Source organism: Nelumbo lutea, chromosome 2, assembly GCF_056320005.1.
Source record: "Nelumbo lutea isolate HS-2025 chromosome 2, American lotus-T2T, whole genome shotgun sequence".
Classification (NCBI taxonomy): Eukaryota; Viridiplantae; Streptophyta; class Magnoliopsida; order Proteales; family Nelumbonaceae; genus Nelumbo; species Nelumbo lutea.
In genome coordinates, this window is record NC_142685.1 from 33,617,266 (window position 1) to 33,631,803 (window position 14,538).

Genomic DNA, 14,538 nt, shown 5'->3' on the forward strand with positions numbered 1-14,538 from the left:
GGAGGAGCTTGTTTCAAGTGTCTTAAGTCTGCAAACCAAATAATGCAATCTAGGATGCTTAGAAAGCTTCATCGGTTGAAATCAAGGATACTAGCAGTTGGACCGAATTGGTAGTAGATTAAATTTATTCTTTTTCTCTAAATTTTAGTTCTCATTACAATGGTTGGTTCTTCCCAAACTCCTTTTTCCTTTTGTTGATGAAGCCTAATCTTAGTATGATAATTTTGAAAATATTGATACCGAGAAAGGGAAGAAGAGATGTTTACAAAAAATGCAAACATGATTTTAACTACCACAATAGTGGTGGCACTGACCATTTTGTCTAGACACAAGGCATCTCACTTAAGATAGAGAGATAATTCAAACCAAATATAGATTTCTTGTGGGGTATTTGATAATTTTCATTATTTCCAAGAGAAAATGAAGTAAGAATTGGCTAAATATATTGTACATGTTGAGCAACCCTTTATTTTTTTGGAGACTCTAAGTTAGAAAATTTTTTGTGCACACATTCTATTAATCCTCAATTTAGGAAAGTTTCTAGGAATACAACTAGAAATGATGCTTTACTTTTTTTTTAGATATATAGACAAGATTTAAATTCAACTCTTTATAATTTAAATTCTAAAGTTTCTCTTACGTTTGGTATATGGATAGTTATATTTGTGTCACTACACACATTTTATTGATCAAGAATGAAATTTGCACAAAAAAAAAAAAAAAAAAGAAAAGAGAGAATTTTAAGTTCTACAAAACTAAATGGCTACATACTGGCAATGCAATTTTTGAAATTATTTTAAATACTTTATCTGAATATAAAATTGAAAATGATTTTTTTTCTATTACTTTTGATAATGCTAATAATAATGATTTTGCAATAAATATGTTAAAAAATTAATTAAAATATTTTTCATGGAAAACTATTTCATATTAAGTGTGAATATCACATATTAAATTTATGTGTACAAGATGAATTAGAATTTATTTCACCCCATATTAATAAAGTTTGACATTGTATTATGCATGTTAGAACTTCAAGGGTTTGAAAGCAAGAATTTAGAAGTTTATGTCACAAATATGGAAAAAAATATAAAAGATTTGTATTAGATGTACAACATAAGTTGAATTTAACATATTCAATGTTAGAAAATTGTTTATCATATAAAGGTGCTCTAACAAGTTTTATAATAAAAAACTGTCAAATGGTTACATAATTGATGAAGATTGGGAAGTTGTAATTTGTATAAAAGATTGTTTACAAACTTTTTATGATGTAACTAATTTATTTTTGTATGAGTTTATCATCCTATTTCATGTGTATTAGTTAATCAATTTTTATAATTAGTGATATTTTTTTAAATATAGAGATACTCCACAATTTCAAAAGATTGTTGAAATTTTGAAAACAAAATTTAAAAAATATTAGGAAAATATTTCTCCTTTATATTGTTTAGCTGCAATTTTTGACCCTAGAGTTAAAAAAATCAGGTTTAGATGTTTTACTTGATCTTTATCATATAAATATGATAATACAAAATGAAAAAAAAAAAGATTATTTCAAGTGTATGAAATGTATGAATATCAAAGTTAAGTTCAACAATCATGTACACTATGTGAAAGTGGTAGTGGGAATAAAATTTGGTCAATAATAACTAGAGGAAGGCAGCAATCAACTGCCACCTCTTCATAAAGTTCATCATTCAGTGAACTTCAATTTTATTTGCAACAATCAAATATGTTTGACTGCCTTAGCTCAGAGGAAATAGACAAAGTTGATATTTTAACATGGTGGAGAGAAAATGGAAAAAATTATCCAATTCTTTTTGCCATGGTATGTTATATTAACCCCTCCAGTGTTAACAATTGCATCGGAGTCTTGTTTTTTTGTAGGTAATAAATTGGATTCTAGGCGAGGAGAAGAACTACTTCAATAGTTAACCTTTGGAGATGTGCATTTGCTTGAAGGATTGGCTAGATGTAAAGTACATGCTACAAGAAAAATGAGGACATGACACCTCAACTAATAGTTCACCAAATGAAGATGATAGAGGTCGAATTTGAAAAAGCGTTGAATCCAATATTTTTTGTATAGTTGTAATTTTTGATCAAATGAGACTGATTTCCATTTTTGGCAGAATGGCAATTCAAGCCCCCTCCCCCTGGAAATGAGATTCCCATTCAGAGTTTCTCGAAAAAGTAAAGAAATAATGACAAAAAACCCTACAAACCCTAATACACCTAACACTAATATTAATAAAATATTATTAAAATAATAATAAGATAATAAGAATTATTTAATGAAACAACAAAAATGATAACAACAACAACAATAATAACAAACAAAATACAAAATTGAAAAATTTTGACTGATTCTGATTATTCCAGCTTCTAGATGAATAAACAGTAGTTTCCGATTTCAATATAGAGAGAGAGAGAAACATAATGACATTATGAAAGAAGCAGTTCATAACTAAATATAACATGTATCCAATTGATAAAAATGGTATTTGAATTATTGTAGGAATTAAACCTGGCAAAAACTTGAAATCCACCAAAAAACAGTGGGTTAGGGTTTCCTATATATAAATAAATACCCTGAGCTCAAAGATAGTTTGTCGCAACCCAAAACGAAGCCGGACGGAGTCGCATGCCACCTATTTTCAAATTGGTATTGATTCAATGATTCATAACTAGATATAACATGTATCCAATGGTAAAATCTTATATATTTTTTAATTATTGTAGGAATTAAAGATGGCAAAAACATGACCCAACCCGCGAATCCGACCAAACCCAAAAAGGTGGGTTAGGGTGAGTTTCCTATTTTTAGTGACCTGAACTCAAAGATAATCTGTCCCAACCAGCTGACCCAAAACGAAGCCGGGTTGGGTCACAGATATTGGTATTGATCAGACAATGAACCATTCAAACCATTTGAACCAGATGGTTAAACCTATACTTTTGATAAAATCATTGATTGAGAGAGAGATATTGCATGTGGATTGTGGAACATGAATAGACGCGGGTAAAAGAAATATTTAACTCTCATCTCTCACCATCCGAATAAAATAAATGGTGTTGGAATCATCAAAAAACAATTAAACAATTCGACTGCATCGATCCATTAAGAAGACGTATAGTTAACATTTCCCAACAAATAAATGACTGGAGGTGACAAAATATTCTTTGCATGTAGGTCTGACTGTTGAGATCTCAAAGTTTTGATAGACAACCCAAGGGTTCCTTTCTTGTATGTTGCAACTCCTCTGCATGTCCGCACCATTAAAAGTTTGCGTTGAAGCGTTAGAATATACATCTTACTTGCGCAGTGATTTCCTGCAATAAGTTCTTGCCAAAATGAACCGTGAAGAACGTAAGTTTTAATTCTTTCAATTCCTCCCTCACACGGTCACACCTTTGGGTTAATTTATATATTCTCATCTCTAAATCAAAATTTCCCATATTTTGCAGGAATTTTAAGATCTTTTAGGAAAGAAAAACCAGCTCACTACATACTAAAGATTAAACCGTTCTCTTCACTTGTAGAGTCTTCTCTGAAGAAATATGTTTCTGGTGATTTTGAAGCTGGAGGTTACAAGTGGTAATATTGTTTCAAATTTTCTTCATGTTATATTTCTTTGCTATTGCTGTTTCACCCTTTGCTCTTGGTCACTCCTGCTTTCACTTGTCCAAACAAATTTATATATATATTTGATTAATAACTATGAGATTATTCAAAAGGGAGAGTGACAATTAAAAGAATATGGGCCGAAATTCAAAGGAATGGCTGTATTGTCTTATTTCTCAATGGTGGCAATCGCCCCATATATATACAATTACATCATGATCAAATTAGCAACTCTAAAATTTAGCAACTTCCTAAAACCATACCTTCCTAAAACTCTATGCACAATATTAGTAACTTCCTAATTACAAATTAGCAACTTTCTAAATACAATATTAGTAACTTCCTAAATATAATATTAGCAACTTTCTAAATACAATATTAGTAATTTCTTAAATGATATCTTTCTAAATATTATACAGTATCTACAATATCTCCATTACTCCCCCTCAAGTTGGAACATGTAGGTCACGTATGCCCAACTTGCGAAGAAGAAAATCGAACTATCGTCGCCCAAGTGCCTTGGTCAAGATATCTGCCAACTGATTATAAGTCCGCACATGAGTAGTCTCAATAGTTCGAGCATGCAAGGCATCACGAACAAAGTGACAATCAACCTCTATATGTTTGGTGCGCTCATGAAACACCGGATTAGCCGCAATATACATAGCGGCACGACTATCACAATGCAATTTCATAGGTCCGGGATGTTCCACCCCAAGATCATGAAGGACACTCTTTAACCATTTTAATTCACACGTTGCAGCAGCCAGAGACCTGTACTCTGCTTCTGCAGATGACCGTGAGACGGTATGTTGCTTCTTGGTTTTCCAAGAAACAGGAGATCGTCCAAGCATTACAAAATACGCAGCAAAGAGCGTCGTGTCAAAGGACAACTAGCCAAGTCGAAGTCACAATAAGCATATAATCTGAGATCATTGTTGACGCTCAATATGATTCCCTGTCCTGGATTTCCTTTTAAGTGTCAGACCACCCGCATAGCTGCATCCCAGTGTTCTTGTCGTGGTTGTTGCATAAATTGAGCCAATATATGCACAGAATAACAAATCTCAGGCCGAGTTATAGTAAGATAAATTAATCTCCCTACCAGGCGTCTATATTTTTCTAGGTCATCCAGGAACTTCCCGTCGGCCAATGTTAGTCGATGATTTTGTTCCATGGGCAGATGGGCCGGTTTAGCCCCCAGCAATCCTGTTTCAAAAATAATATCTAATGCATATTTTCGTTGGCAGAGATAGATGCCCTCATCTCCTCTGGCGACTTCAATGCCAAGAAAATACTTTAGTGTTCCAAGATCCTTCATGTGAAAACACCGGCTCATATATTGTTTGAATTGATGTATCATCTCCCCATTGTTTCCTCCCACGACAAGATCGTCCACATACACCAAAACACACAGTGCAGCTCCGTTTTTATGGTAAGTGAATAAAGAATAGTCTGAATGTGATTGAGTAAAACCATACATCTTCAATGTCGTACCTAATTTGGCAAACCAGTTTTTGGGTGCCTGTCGCAATCCGTACAAAGATTTGCGCAGACGACATACTTTCCCTGAATGTGTGGATGAAAAACCGGGCGACAATCACATATACACCTCTTCCGCCAGGTCACTGTGCAAAAAGGCATTATGCACGTCCATCTAATGAAGTTCCCACTTACGTGCCGCTGCTACAGCCAAGAACAACCGAACAGTCACCATCTTTGCCATTGGTGCGAAAGTCTCATTATAGTCTATCCCGACTTTCTGGTTGTTCCCTAAAATCACCAATCTTGCCTTATGTCTTTCGATCGTTCCATCTGAATTATACTTGGTCCTGTATACCCATTTGCACCCGATTGCTCGCTTCCCGGGGGGCAACGGTTCAAGGGTCCAGGTCCCATTACGCTCAAGAGCTTCAATTTCTTCCTTCATGGCTTGTCTCCAATGTGACTCACGATTCGCTTCCGACAAATATGTGGGACTTTCCTTGCAGTTATAGCTGTCAAAAGCTGTCTATGTCTCAAAGAAAAGTTAGTACAAGTCACGTAACGTGTAATAGGATAGGACGCACCTAAGGAGTGATATGATGTGGCATGATCCGCGAGGGGGTCATTAATGTGTTGCACTGTGTGGCATATATAGTCCTTCAGCTTCTCAGGAGGACGCCTTTCCCTACATCCTTGGCCAAGATTTTCACCTTCACTATTGCTTTCCAAGTTCATGTTGCCCTCTCTCTGTTCATTAAGATCTTCACCACTCCCCCTTGCTTCCGGAGTCATATCTCCTTCAAAAGTTGATTCATCATTCGAATTGTCTGCACTGTTTGCCTCATGGTCATCAAAGAAATGTGCATCATCATTACAGATAGATGGTTGCTCGTCCATACCGGGGTTAAGTGATTCAGAAATAGCAGTTTTATAGGGAAAGATATGTTCAAAAAAAATAACATCACGAGATACAAAGAACTCATTCGTATCTAAGTCATAGTCTCCATCCTTTCTTACCGAAAGGATACCCAACAAATATGCACTTTCGACTTCGAGAGCCAAACTTGTCTTTGTCACGTCCTTGATAATGAGCATGACATAAACACCCAAAAACACGAATATGTTTGTAACTTGGTTCCTTCTCGAACAACAATTCACATGGACTCTTTCCATCAAGTAAGGAACTTGGAGTATGGTTAATCAGGTACCCGACAGTCAACACACATTCGCCCCAAAAATTCACCGGTAAATTTGCCTAGAAATGCAAAGCACGTGCAACATTCAGAATGTTTCGATGCTTGCGTTCCACTCTGTCGTTTTGCTGAGGTGTCCCTACACAAGATTTTTGTTGAATAATCCCATGGATATTACAATAATTACTTAAGGCTACAAATTCTGACCCGTTATCACTCCTTATCACCCTAACCTTACTGTCGAATTGGGTCATTACCATGGCACAAAATTTCATAATGTTAGTACTAACTTCACTCTTTTCTGCCATTAAATAAATCCATACTGCCCGTGAGTAATCATCAACGATGGTTAGGAAATATACGACACCACATGAAGCAGGAGTACGATATGGTCCCCAAACATCACAATGAATTAAAGCAAAAGGTGTAGAAGCTTTATTAGAACTTATAGGAAACACATCACGAGTTTGTTTAGCTCTTAAACAGATATCACATAACTCACTGGATGTTTCTTGACTAGCAAGTTTATTTTTAGTGGTAGGAAGCAAACTAACAACTTGATTTGAGGGATGTCCCATTCACCTGTGCCACAACTCATATGAGTCCACATCACGCTTCTCACCCACACCAATCACTGTCCTCGAAGTGGGGTCCTACATCACACATAATTTGTCAGAAAACGTGACTGTACAATTTAATTCATCAATAAATTGAGACACAAATATCAAATTGCAATTCAAATTAGGAACATATAAAACATGTTTTAAGTTCAATCCTTTCCCAAGCTGCACTTCTCCTTCTTGCAACGCCATCATATTCTTTCCATCAGGGAGTCCAACGGTGCAAGGAGCGATTTCATGCAGATTATTCAATAGCTCTAAATTCCTGGTCATATTATGAGAACACCCTGAATCAATCAACCACATTTTCTTACCCGTCATTTTTTCTGAATTGGATTCCTTGTGTGAATTGATCATCGCCATTAATGTTGCCCATTGTTCATCATTAAGTCTAGAAAAACCAGCTTTGTCACTGGTCCGTACAGCTGCAGCAATGGTGCTAGTGCCACAGCTTCCTGGTGTCTGGACAGCATTGGCCGCCGTTGAACAAGATCCTCCTCGACCTCTTCCGGTTCCCGTGCCTCGACATCCTCGTCCTCCACAACCACCAGAGCGACCTCCTTTGCCTGCAAACCACCAATCTGGGTAGCCTACAAGCTGGAAGCATTCGAGTACCTCATGACCAGTTTTCCCACAGTGAAAGCACGTCTTCTCATCCTTGTTCTGAGATTTGGTTCTATTTCCAGTTTGCACAACAAATCCTGCAGCCATAGTGTTGTCCTGCGAACCAAGGTAATAAGGAGATTTTGAATCAGCCATAGTGTAAGTATGGCTCTGATAACAAAAAAAATATGGGCCAAAATTCAAAGGAATGGCTGTATTGTCTTATTTCTCAATGGAGGCAATCGCCCCATATATATGCAATTACATCATGATCAAATTAGCAACTCTAGAATTTAGCAACTTCCTGAAACCATAACTTCCTAAAACTCTATGCACAATATTAGTAACTTCCTAATTACAATATTAGCAACTTTCTAAATACAATATTAGTAACTTCCTAAATAGAATATTAGCAACTTTCTAAATACAATATTAGTAACTTCCTAAATGATATAGTATCTATAATATCTCCATTACAATTCTTTTTTATTTTTTCTGTACGTTCAGAAAAATTAGATAAGGATATCATTTAATTTTGATTGGTTTATACTTATGAAGTACACAGTACGAACTTAAATTGATGGTTTTGATTGTAGGAGGCTGATTCTATATCCAAAAGGAGACGAACGAAGAAGTGGGAAACATCATATCTCCTTGTACTTGGCAATTTCAGAGACAAACTCTCTCCCTCTTGGCTGGGAGGTTAATGCAAAATTGAGGTTATTTATATTTGACCAATTTCTGGAGGAATTTTTATTTGTACAAGGTAATTTAATTGTTCTAGACAGTGAGAATGCATGTAGATGCACCACAGAAGTGCTATATGCTCAATTTGATTATCATAATTGGTTTTCTTCTGTTCATGCATTTCTAATCTTGATGAAGCTATGCACGGTAGAAGTAAAACATGGATTGGGTTAAGTATATATCAAAATAAAAAAGAAAGACACTTCTCTTGCTTTCCAAATACTAGATAATATAGATTTCAAGGAAGAATAGTTAATCGAATATAAACAAAAAGGAAACAAAAGCTATATACAAGGATGTGTTTGACAAAAGTGCTAAATGACAATCCTACAATTTGATGAGTCTGAAACCTGAATCAAGACTGCAGTGGATATTGTATATGGAAAAGGAAATTGATAAGGCTTCTCTTATGGGCTTATGGCTTTATAAGTTTTCTATATTGCTCTCATTTTTTTTTACTTACAAGAAATTGTCCTTGTGCCTAGATTCCAATGACAAGCCGAGATGTTTCCATTCGACAAAGACAGAATGGGGATTTGCTCAATTCATGTCTCTTATCATCAATATTTAATACTGCACCATTGACCTATACCCATACTTGGAAGGTAGAGAAGTTTTCTGGTTTGGTCAATGAACGCTATTACTCTGAAGTGTTCACTGTTGGAGATCATAAATGGTAACCTTCCCTATAGTTTGATGGCATGCACTTGACAAAGCTTTTGATATTATCATGAGTAAATATTCATTTTTCTGATCAGTCATTGAATCACCTTTTGATTTCAGGAAGGTAGCTCTATATCCAAATGGAAAAGGAAGTGAAAAGAGCAAGAGCCTTTCTCTGTTCTTGGAATTGGCTGATATGACAACCCTTCGTCCGAAAGAGAAGGCTCATGTTAAGTTCATCTTACGAGTAAGGGACCAAGTGGGCGGCAAGCACTCTGAATACGAAGGTAATCTACAAGGTTTAAATGTTCACAGTGAGATAGCTTTCTAAGGCTCTTTCTCTGTGTGTGTGTGTCTTTCTCTCATTAATCACTTGCACCTTTCTGTTTAATTTGTTAAGAGTACAGACAGTAATAAGAGGTAATCCAAACAGTGTTACATACAATTTAGCTGTTCTGCGAGTATATTTATGGAGAAGACATTGGGCAGACCGAGTTTCAAAGTATTAGTATTGTGTATCTTATATATTGGAAAGGTTAACCGATATGTATCGGAATATGTATGGATGCTGTGGAAAGATATAATTACACTTGGATACATTAGAGAAACTCTAATTACAAATATCACAAATTAATACATCAATAATTTAAGGTTGAAATAACTATGATCATTAAACAGAGCCAAGGCCTATTTCTTTTGGAGAATAGGTAAGGTAAAAATTTATGACAAGCTCCTCAAACAGAGCCAAGGCCTAAAAGGCCAACAAAAGAAACCAATTGACTGTGCTAAAGACTAAGAAGCCCAGAAACCAACAAACCAAATACAAAACATGGGAATAACTTCTTAAAATGACTAAATGCAAGTTTAAAATTATATTAGTTTTTAGGTTTATGCATATAATATGCAATTCAAAATTTTCAATTAGTAGTCACTAAATAATAATATAATGATTTTATTTCTGTAAACTACCAAAGGTTTAAGAAAACATTTTTGACATAAATTGTTGTTAAATCAATGGGTTTATAAATCATTTGTAGATTCATCTTATAGTTCCTTACTACCATAAATATCATTTAAGACATAATAAATCATTTTCACATTTTTCAGATTTTCCTAAATTTTAGGGTAAAACCCATAATTTTACTAATAGAAACTTAAGATATCATAGATATAACCATAATTTCATCATTAATTGTTACTTATTTAGTATTATTATAAAAATAGTAATTCTATTTCTTAAAATAATCACTATGTTTTGTTTATTATGCATTAAATTATTAATTAAAAAACCACAATGGTTAGATCTATGATATAATTTTGAATTTGGAGTTTTGTAATTTTGAATTTGTAAAAATCGATATAATTATTTTATTATTCTTATTAATATAAATTACTAAAATAATTTGGGGATCAATGGATTTGATAAATCATTAATAGAAATCAAGTAAGACCTATAAAATAATTGTTTTTTTTGTAAACGTTTGGATTTTTCTATATTTTGGGGGTGCACAAAATATAGGCAACAAATCTGTATTTTCATTTGGATCCCTAAAATACATACATCAATTGAATATGAATGATTTTCTACCTAAAAGGTGAGCATATGAATGATTAAATTAACAAAACATAAAAGTAAAATTATATTTTCTTCATCTTCTCTTTGGTTGTGCAGGTTGGGAGTGAAGAAACAGTTCCCCACCAAGCTAGGTCATACATAATTTACATCTCTGCCCCACTACGCCCCACAGCACATCTCCACCGTGCATTGGAACATCTTTCAATAATGACATCATTGGGAGTGGTACTAATATTAAGAGATGTTTTCAATACACGGTAGGGATGTGTTGTGAGACGTTGTGAGGCGAAGATTTGAATTTGGTTATACAAATAAGGTTCTGAACAAATCTGATGGAAATTTTGATTAAAACTACAAAAGCTAGAGATTCCAACTTGTGCAGTGCAATTTATCCACATGTATTGACTGGTATTGAACTATATCTACCGATACAATACAATACAACTCATCATGAAACTGGGACTCAATAAAAGTGGGACCTGCTATACGGAAGATGTGTGGTGTACTGGTGTGAGATCGTGTTGGACCCATCAAAAGGCTTCCTAGTGGATAATGTCTGCATTATTGGAGCGCAACTATTTATTCTTGGAGTCGTTATTGATTAATGAAGCAAGTAAATTACAATTTTCTTTCTTTATCTTCTTCTTTATTTATTCTGTAACAAATATTAATTCGATAGTGGAACTGCTTTTAATGGTTTTGAAATTTGTATGGAAAATCCAAGTTGAATTGCTCAGCCACCTACAAGATCTGGATGGATGAAGCTGAAAGAGTATAAGTTGGCCAATTATATATAGATCATTTTTCAAGTTTCAACTACTTGATAACTATTAATTTGATACATGAAAGAGTTTTTAAAAGGGAAAAATAAATTTTATTTTATACAAATATTTAAAGTGTTCTTTTTAAAATGTAGTTAATAAGTTTATCTTTGATTTAACTGATCAAGGCAAATAGAAATGAAAACAGTTGAAAAGTTTTTTAAACCCTTGAGTTTCCCCACTCGATTTAATTGATCAACCGACTTTTTTTTAATTTATAGTAAAACAAAAAATTATTAATTTAAAGGAAAAAAATAATTCAGGGATAGAAGGGCAAAAAAAACAAAACAAAAAGCAAAAATAAAAAAATAAACTGCTTGCCCAAAATTCAAAAAATAAGAACGACCAGCCAGCAGGATCTGAACAAAACATGTACAATCGGCCCAACAACCTAAAACAAAGTACTACCCGTAACATAAACCAAACAGGCCCAACCAGCAAAAGACAGCAACCAACCCAGCCCTCTCTCTCGAGGAATGGCAACGCGGCCACTTTGAGGCGGAGATCATGCGTGTCTGTTTGGCATTGATGCCGTTGCTCTAGAAAACGGTGATACATCAGTATCACGATGGAAAAAACGGTGATACATCAGTATCACGATGGAAAAAACGGTGTTTCAAGAAATGTTAATATGTTTTGAATCATTTTTTCATAAAAAATGGTTCTTTAAACCATGCCTTGGAAATCAAGAATGTGTGGTTTGGACTTTGTAGCAATGCTGAATTTAACGTTTTCTCAAATTACAACTTGTTGCTGTCAACGAGGACATGACGTGGACTTCTTATAATGGGTACCAATGCTGAAAATAGATATGGAGCACTGGTACCAAACAGAAAGCGTTGTTATTGTTCTAAGAAATATTCTACCAGGTAGCAACGTTTCCAAAAAAAAATACATCATTTTCTCAAAAAATGGTATAGTATCTACGGCATCGATGCCAAACATATACCATATTTTTCATCCCTGATCTTGACTTTGAAATAAATCTTTCTCCCCAACTCCAATCTCCAATAGAGATGGATTCCTTGTAAAGAGGCCCAAGACCAAGACAATGTCCATTCCAAATCTCATCAGCTGGGAGGCCAGGTACTCGGCAGGAATTGGGAAAATTGTCATACAACCAATGTATCTAAAGTCAGAAATCCTTTTCAGCTTCTTAATTCCTGGAAGTTCACCAAGAGAATAGAAATCATCACCTTCAACTTCGCTACCAAAGGAAGCCTTAAGGCTTAAAAGATATCTGATCTACTTCTCTCGACTTCTCAACCAAGCCTTGCGGCCTCCCTCCTCTCCACCGAAACAAAACAAGGCCAACGGTTCCACCCTTTCAGTGAGCAAGCGCTCCTCCTCCGAGGTGCCAACAACGCATCCTGGATCCACCATGGACTGAACTTCTGCATCCTCAACCGCACTACCCAACTTGCCACACTGGAGGACAAGAATCATTGGACACGGCTGCTTAGACACCAACCACCTCACCCATACAATCATGGGACACGGTACTAAAGTAAAATCTTCACCACTCTTCTCCTCTAACACCACTGTCAATAGAGTCGGCAGGTTGTATCTTTGAGGAACTGTGAGCCGTTGTGATCAAGTATCAACTAAGATTGGAGATGCTCACTATTTCCAAACAGCTTGGAAGTAGTACAAAAACAAATATATAAGGTGCAAAACTTTATATTTTGAACTATTTTGTGTGTATTTGCACTGTATATATTTGTATTTGTATAAGCTTTAGTGTACAAATACAAATTTGTAGTATAAAGTCTTGTATTTTGTATTATTTTATATGTATTTGTACAGTAAATATTTGTATTTATACTCCTTCCAAATCAAGCCTTAAGTACAAAAATGAAAAATAGGAATTTTTTCCTTCTCCTTTCTCCATTTCACCTTACTAGCAGCATTTCCTTAATGCCAAGTTAACATCTTCTAATTTTCTCTTCTTTTTTTTTTTTTTGTATTTTCTCCTTTCATAATGCTTCATCTTTTTCAAATTTATCCCATTTGTTAACATTGGATTTTCTTTCTGATTTTTTTCTTTTTTTTTTTTTTTTGAGAACATAACTCACCGAATCATTTATTCATCCACTCTGGAGCTCCTAGTCACAAACTCACTTTGGAGAACATAACTCACCAAATATACACCTATAGTGTCTTTTGGGTAGGGATGTGGGAAGAGTTGTGGGTAGGAGATCCATTCATCTCCATAGTCCATCCATTCCATCATAATTAAGGTTGCATTTGGTTTGATGGGAGATTTTTGTGTGATAGGAAAGCATGGGATGGGATGGGATGAGAAAGAGAAAATGGGTGAAAATTTTTCACGTCCCATCATTTGGTTGCAAAAAGGAGAATAATGGGAAAATCAACCCTAATAACAATTATTAATTAATTATGTAATTAGTAAAATATTATTTTATATTTTATTATTTATTAATTATTATCATTAATTAATATTTTAATGTTTTTGGTTTGTATTAATTAATATTTTAATATTTTATTTTGAACTATTAATTAATTATTAAATTATTTTAATTTACTAATATTTTACTAATTGTTTATTTTAATTTATTTATGGATTATTTTTTATTAAATTATTTTATTTCTATGTTATTAAACAATTAATAATTTATTATTGGGCATTGGTCTAATATTACTATAAAGGTGGTGTTTATTTTTTCTTTTTGTTAAACAAGTTTTCTCCTCCATTCCAACTTGTTCTCCACTAAAATGGTGGGATTTCACATTCTAAGAATTGAGATCTATAATACCACCTTTATCCCATCCCATCTCATGACATCCCACAAACCAAATTTAAAAGAGAAGAATATTCCAAAATAGTCCATACTTTCCCTGTCCATCCCACAAATCAAACTCAAGGCTATGTTTGGTTTGAAGGAAAAAGTAGGGAAAGGTAGGAAAACCTTTACAAATCTTGTATAGGTTTCCTTACCTTTCCCTTCCTTTCCCTACATTTTCCTTCAAGCCAAACATAGCTTAAAGGAGAGAGAGAGAGAGAGAGAGAGAGAGTAAAAAAAAAGACATTTCCCAAAACTCTTACTTCAAGAAAGATACTCATCCATATTTGGGCCGCATTACCATTTTTCTTGCCATGGCCTGCCATGAGAGCTTCTCCTAGCGGCAAGAAGAATAGAAGATTGCAGTTAGTAGTAGTATCTTCATCCATGCAATCATG

At 34.4% G+C, this 14,538-nt stretch overlaps 2 protein-coding genes and 1 long non-coding RNA gene across 3 annotated transcripts; 1 reads left to right on the forward strand and 2 right to left on the reverse strand.

Annotated features, from left to right (window-relative positions):
* Positions 1–5,285: 5,285 nt before the first annotated feature.
* On the reverse strand, positions 5,286–6,286 carry LOC148869734 (uncharacterized). The gene is made up of 2 exons (XM_088969932.1): positions 5,698–6,286; positions 5,286–5,635 (listed from the first exon to the last, which is right to left on the reverse strand). Exons 1-2 carry the CDS (start codon positions 6,284–6,286, stop codon positions 5,286–5,288), a joined length of 939 nt encoding a protein of 312 aa, XP_088826058.1.
* A 440-nt stretch (positions 6,287–6,726) lies between these two features.
* On the reverse strand, positions 6,727–7,747 carry LOC148869735 (uncharacterized). The gene is made up of 2 exons (XM_088973831.1): positions 7,241–7,747; positions 6,727–6,959 (listed from the first exon to the last, which is right to left on the reverse strand). Exons 1-2 carry the CDS (start codon positions 7,683–7,685, stop codon positions 6,925–6,927), a joined length of 480 nt encoding a protein of 159 aa, XP_088829957.1. The 5' UTR covers positions 7,686–7,747; the 3' UTR covers positions 6,727–6,924.
* Positions 7,748–8,111: 364 nt separating this feature from the next.
* Positions 8,112–9,195, forward strand: LOC148869736 (uncharacterized). Its single transcript, XR_016108220.1, has 3 exons — positions 8,112–8,295; positions 8,762–8,952; positions 9,060–9,195. It is a non-coding gene; the product is annotated as an uncharacterized LOC148869736 (long non-coding RNA).
* Positions 9,196–14,538: the final 5,343 nt, after the last annotated feature.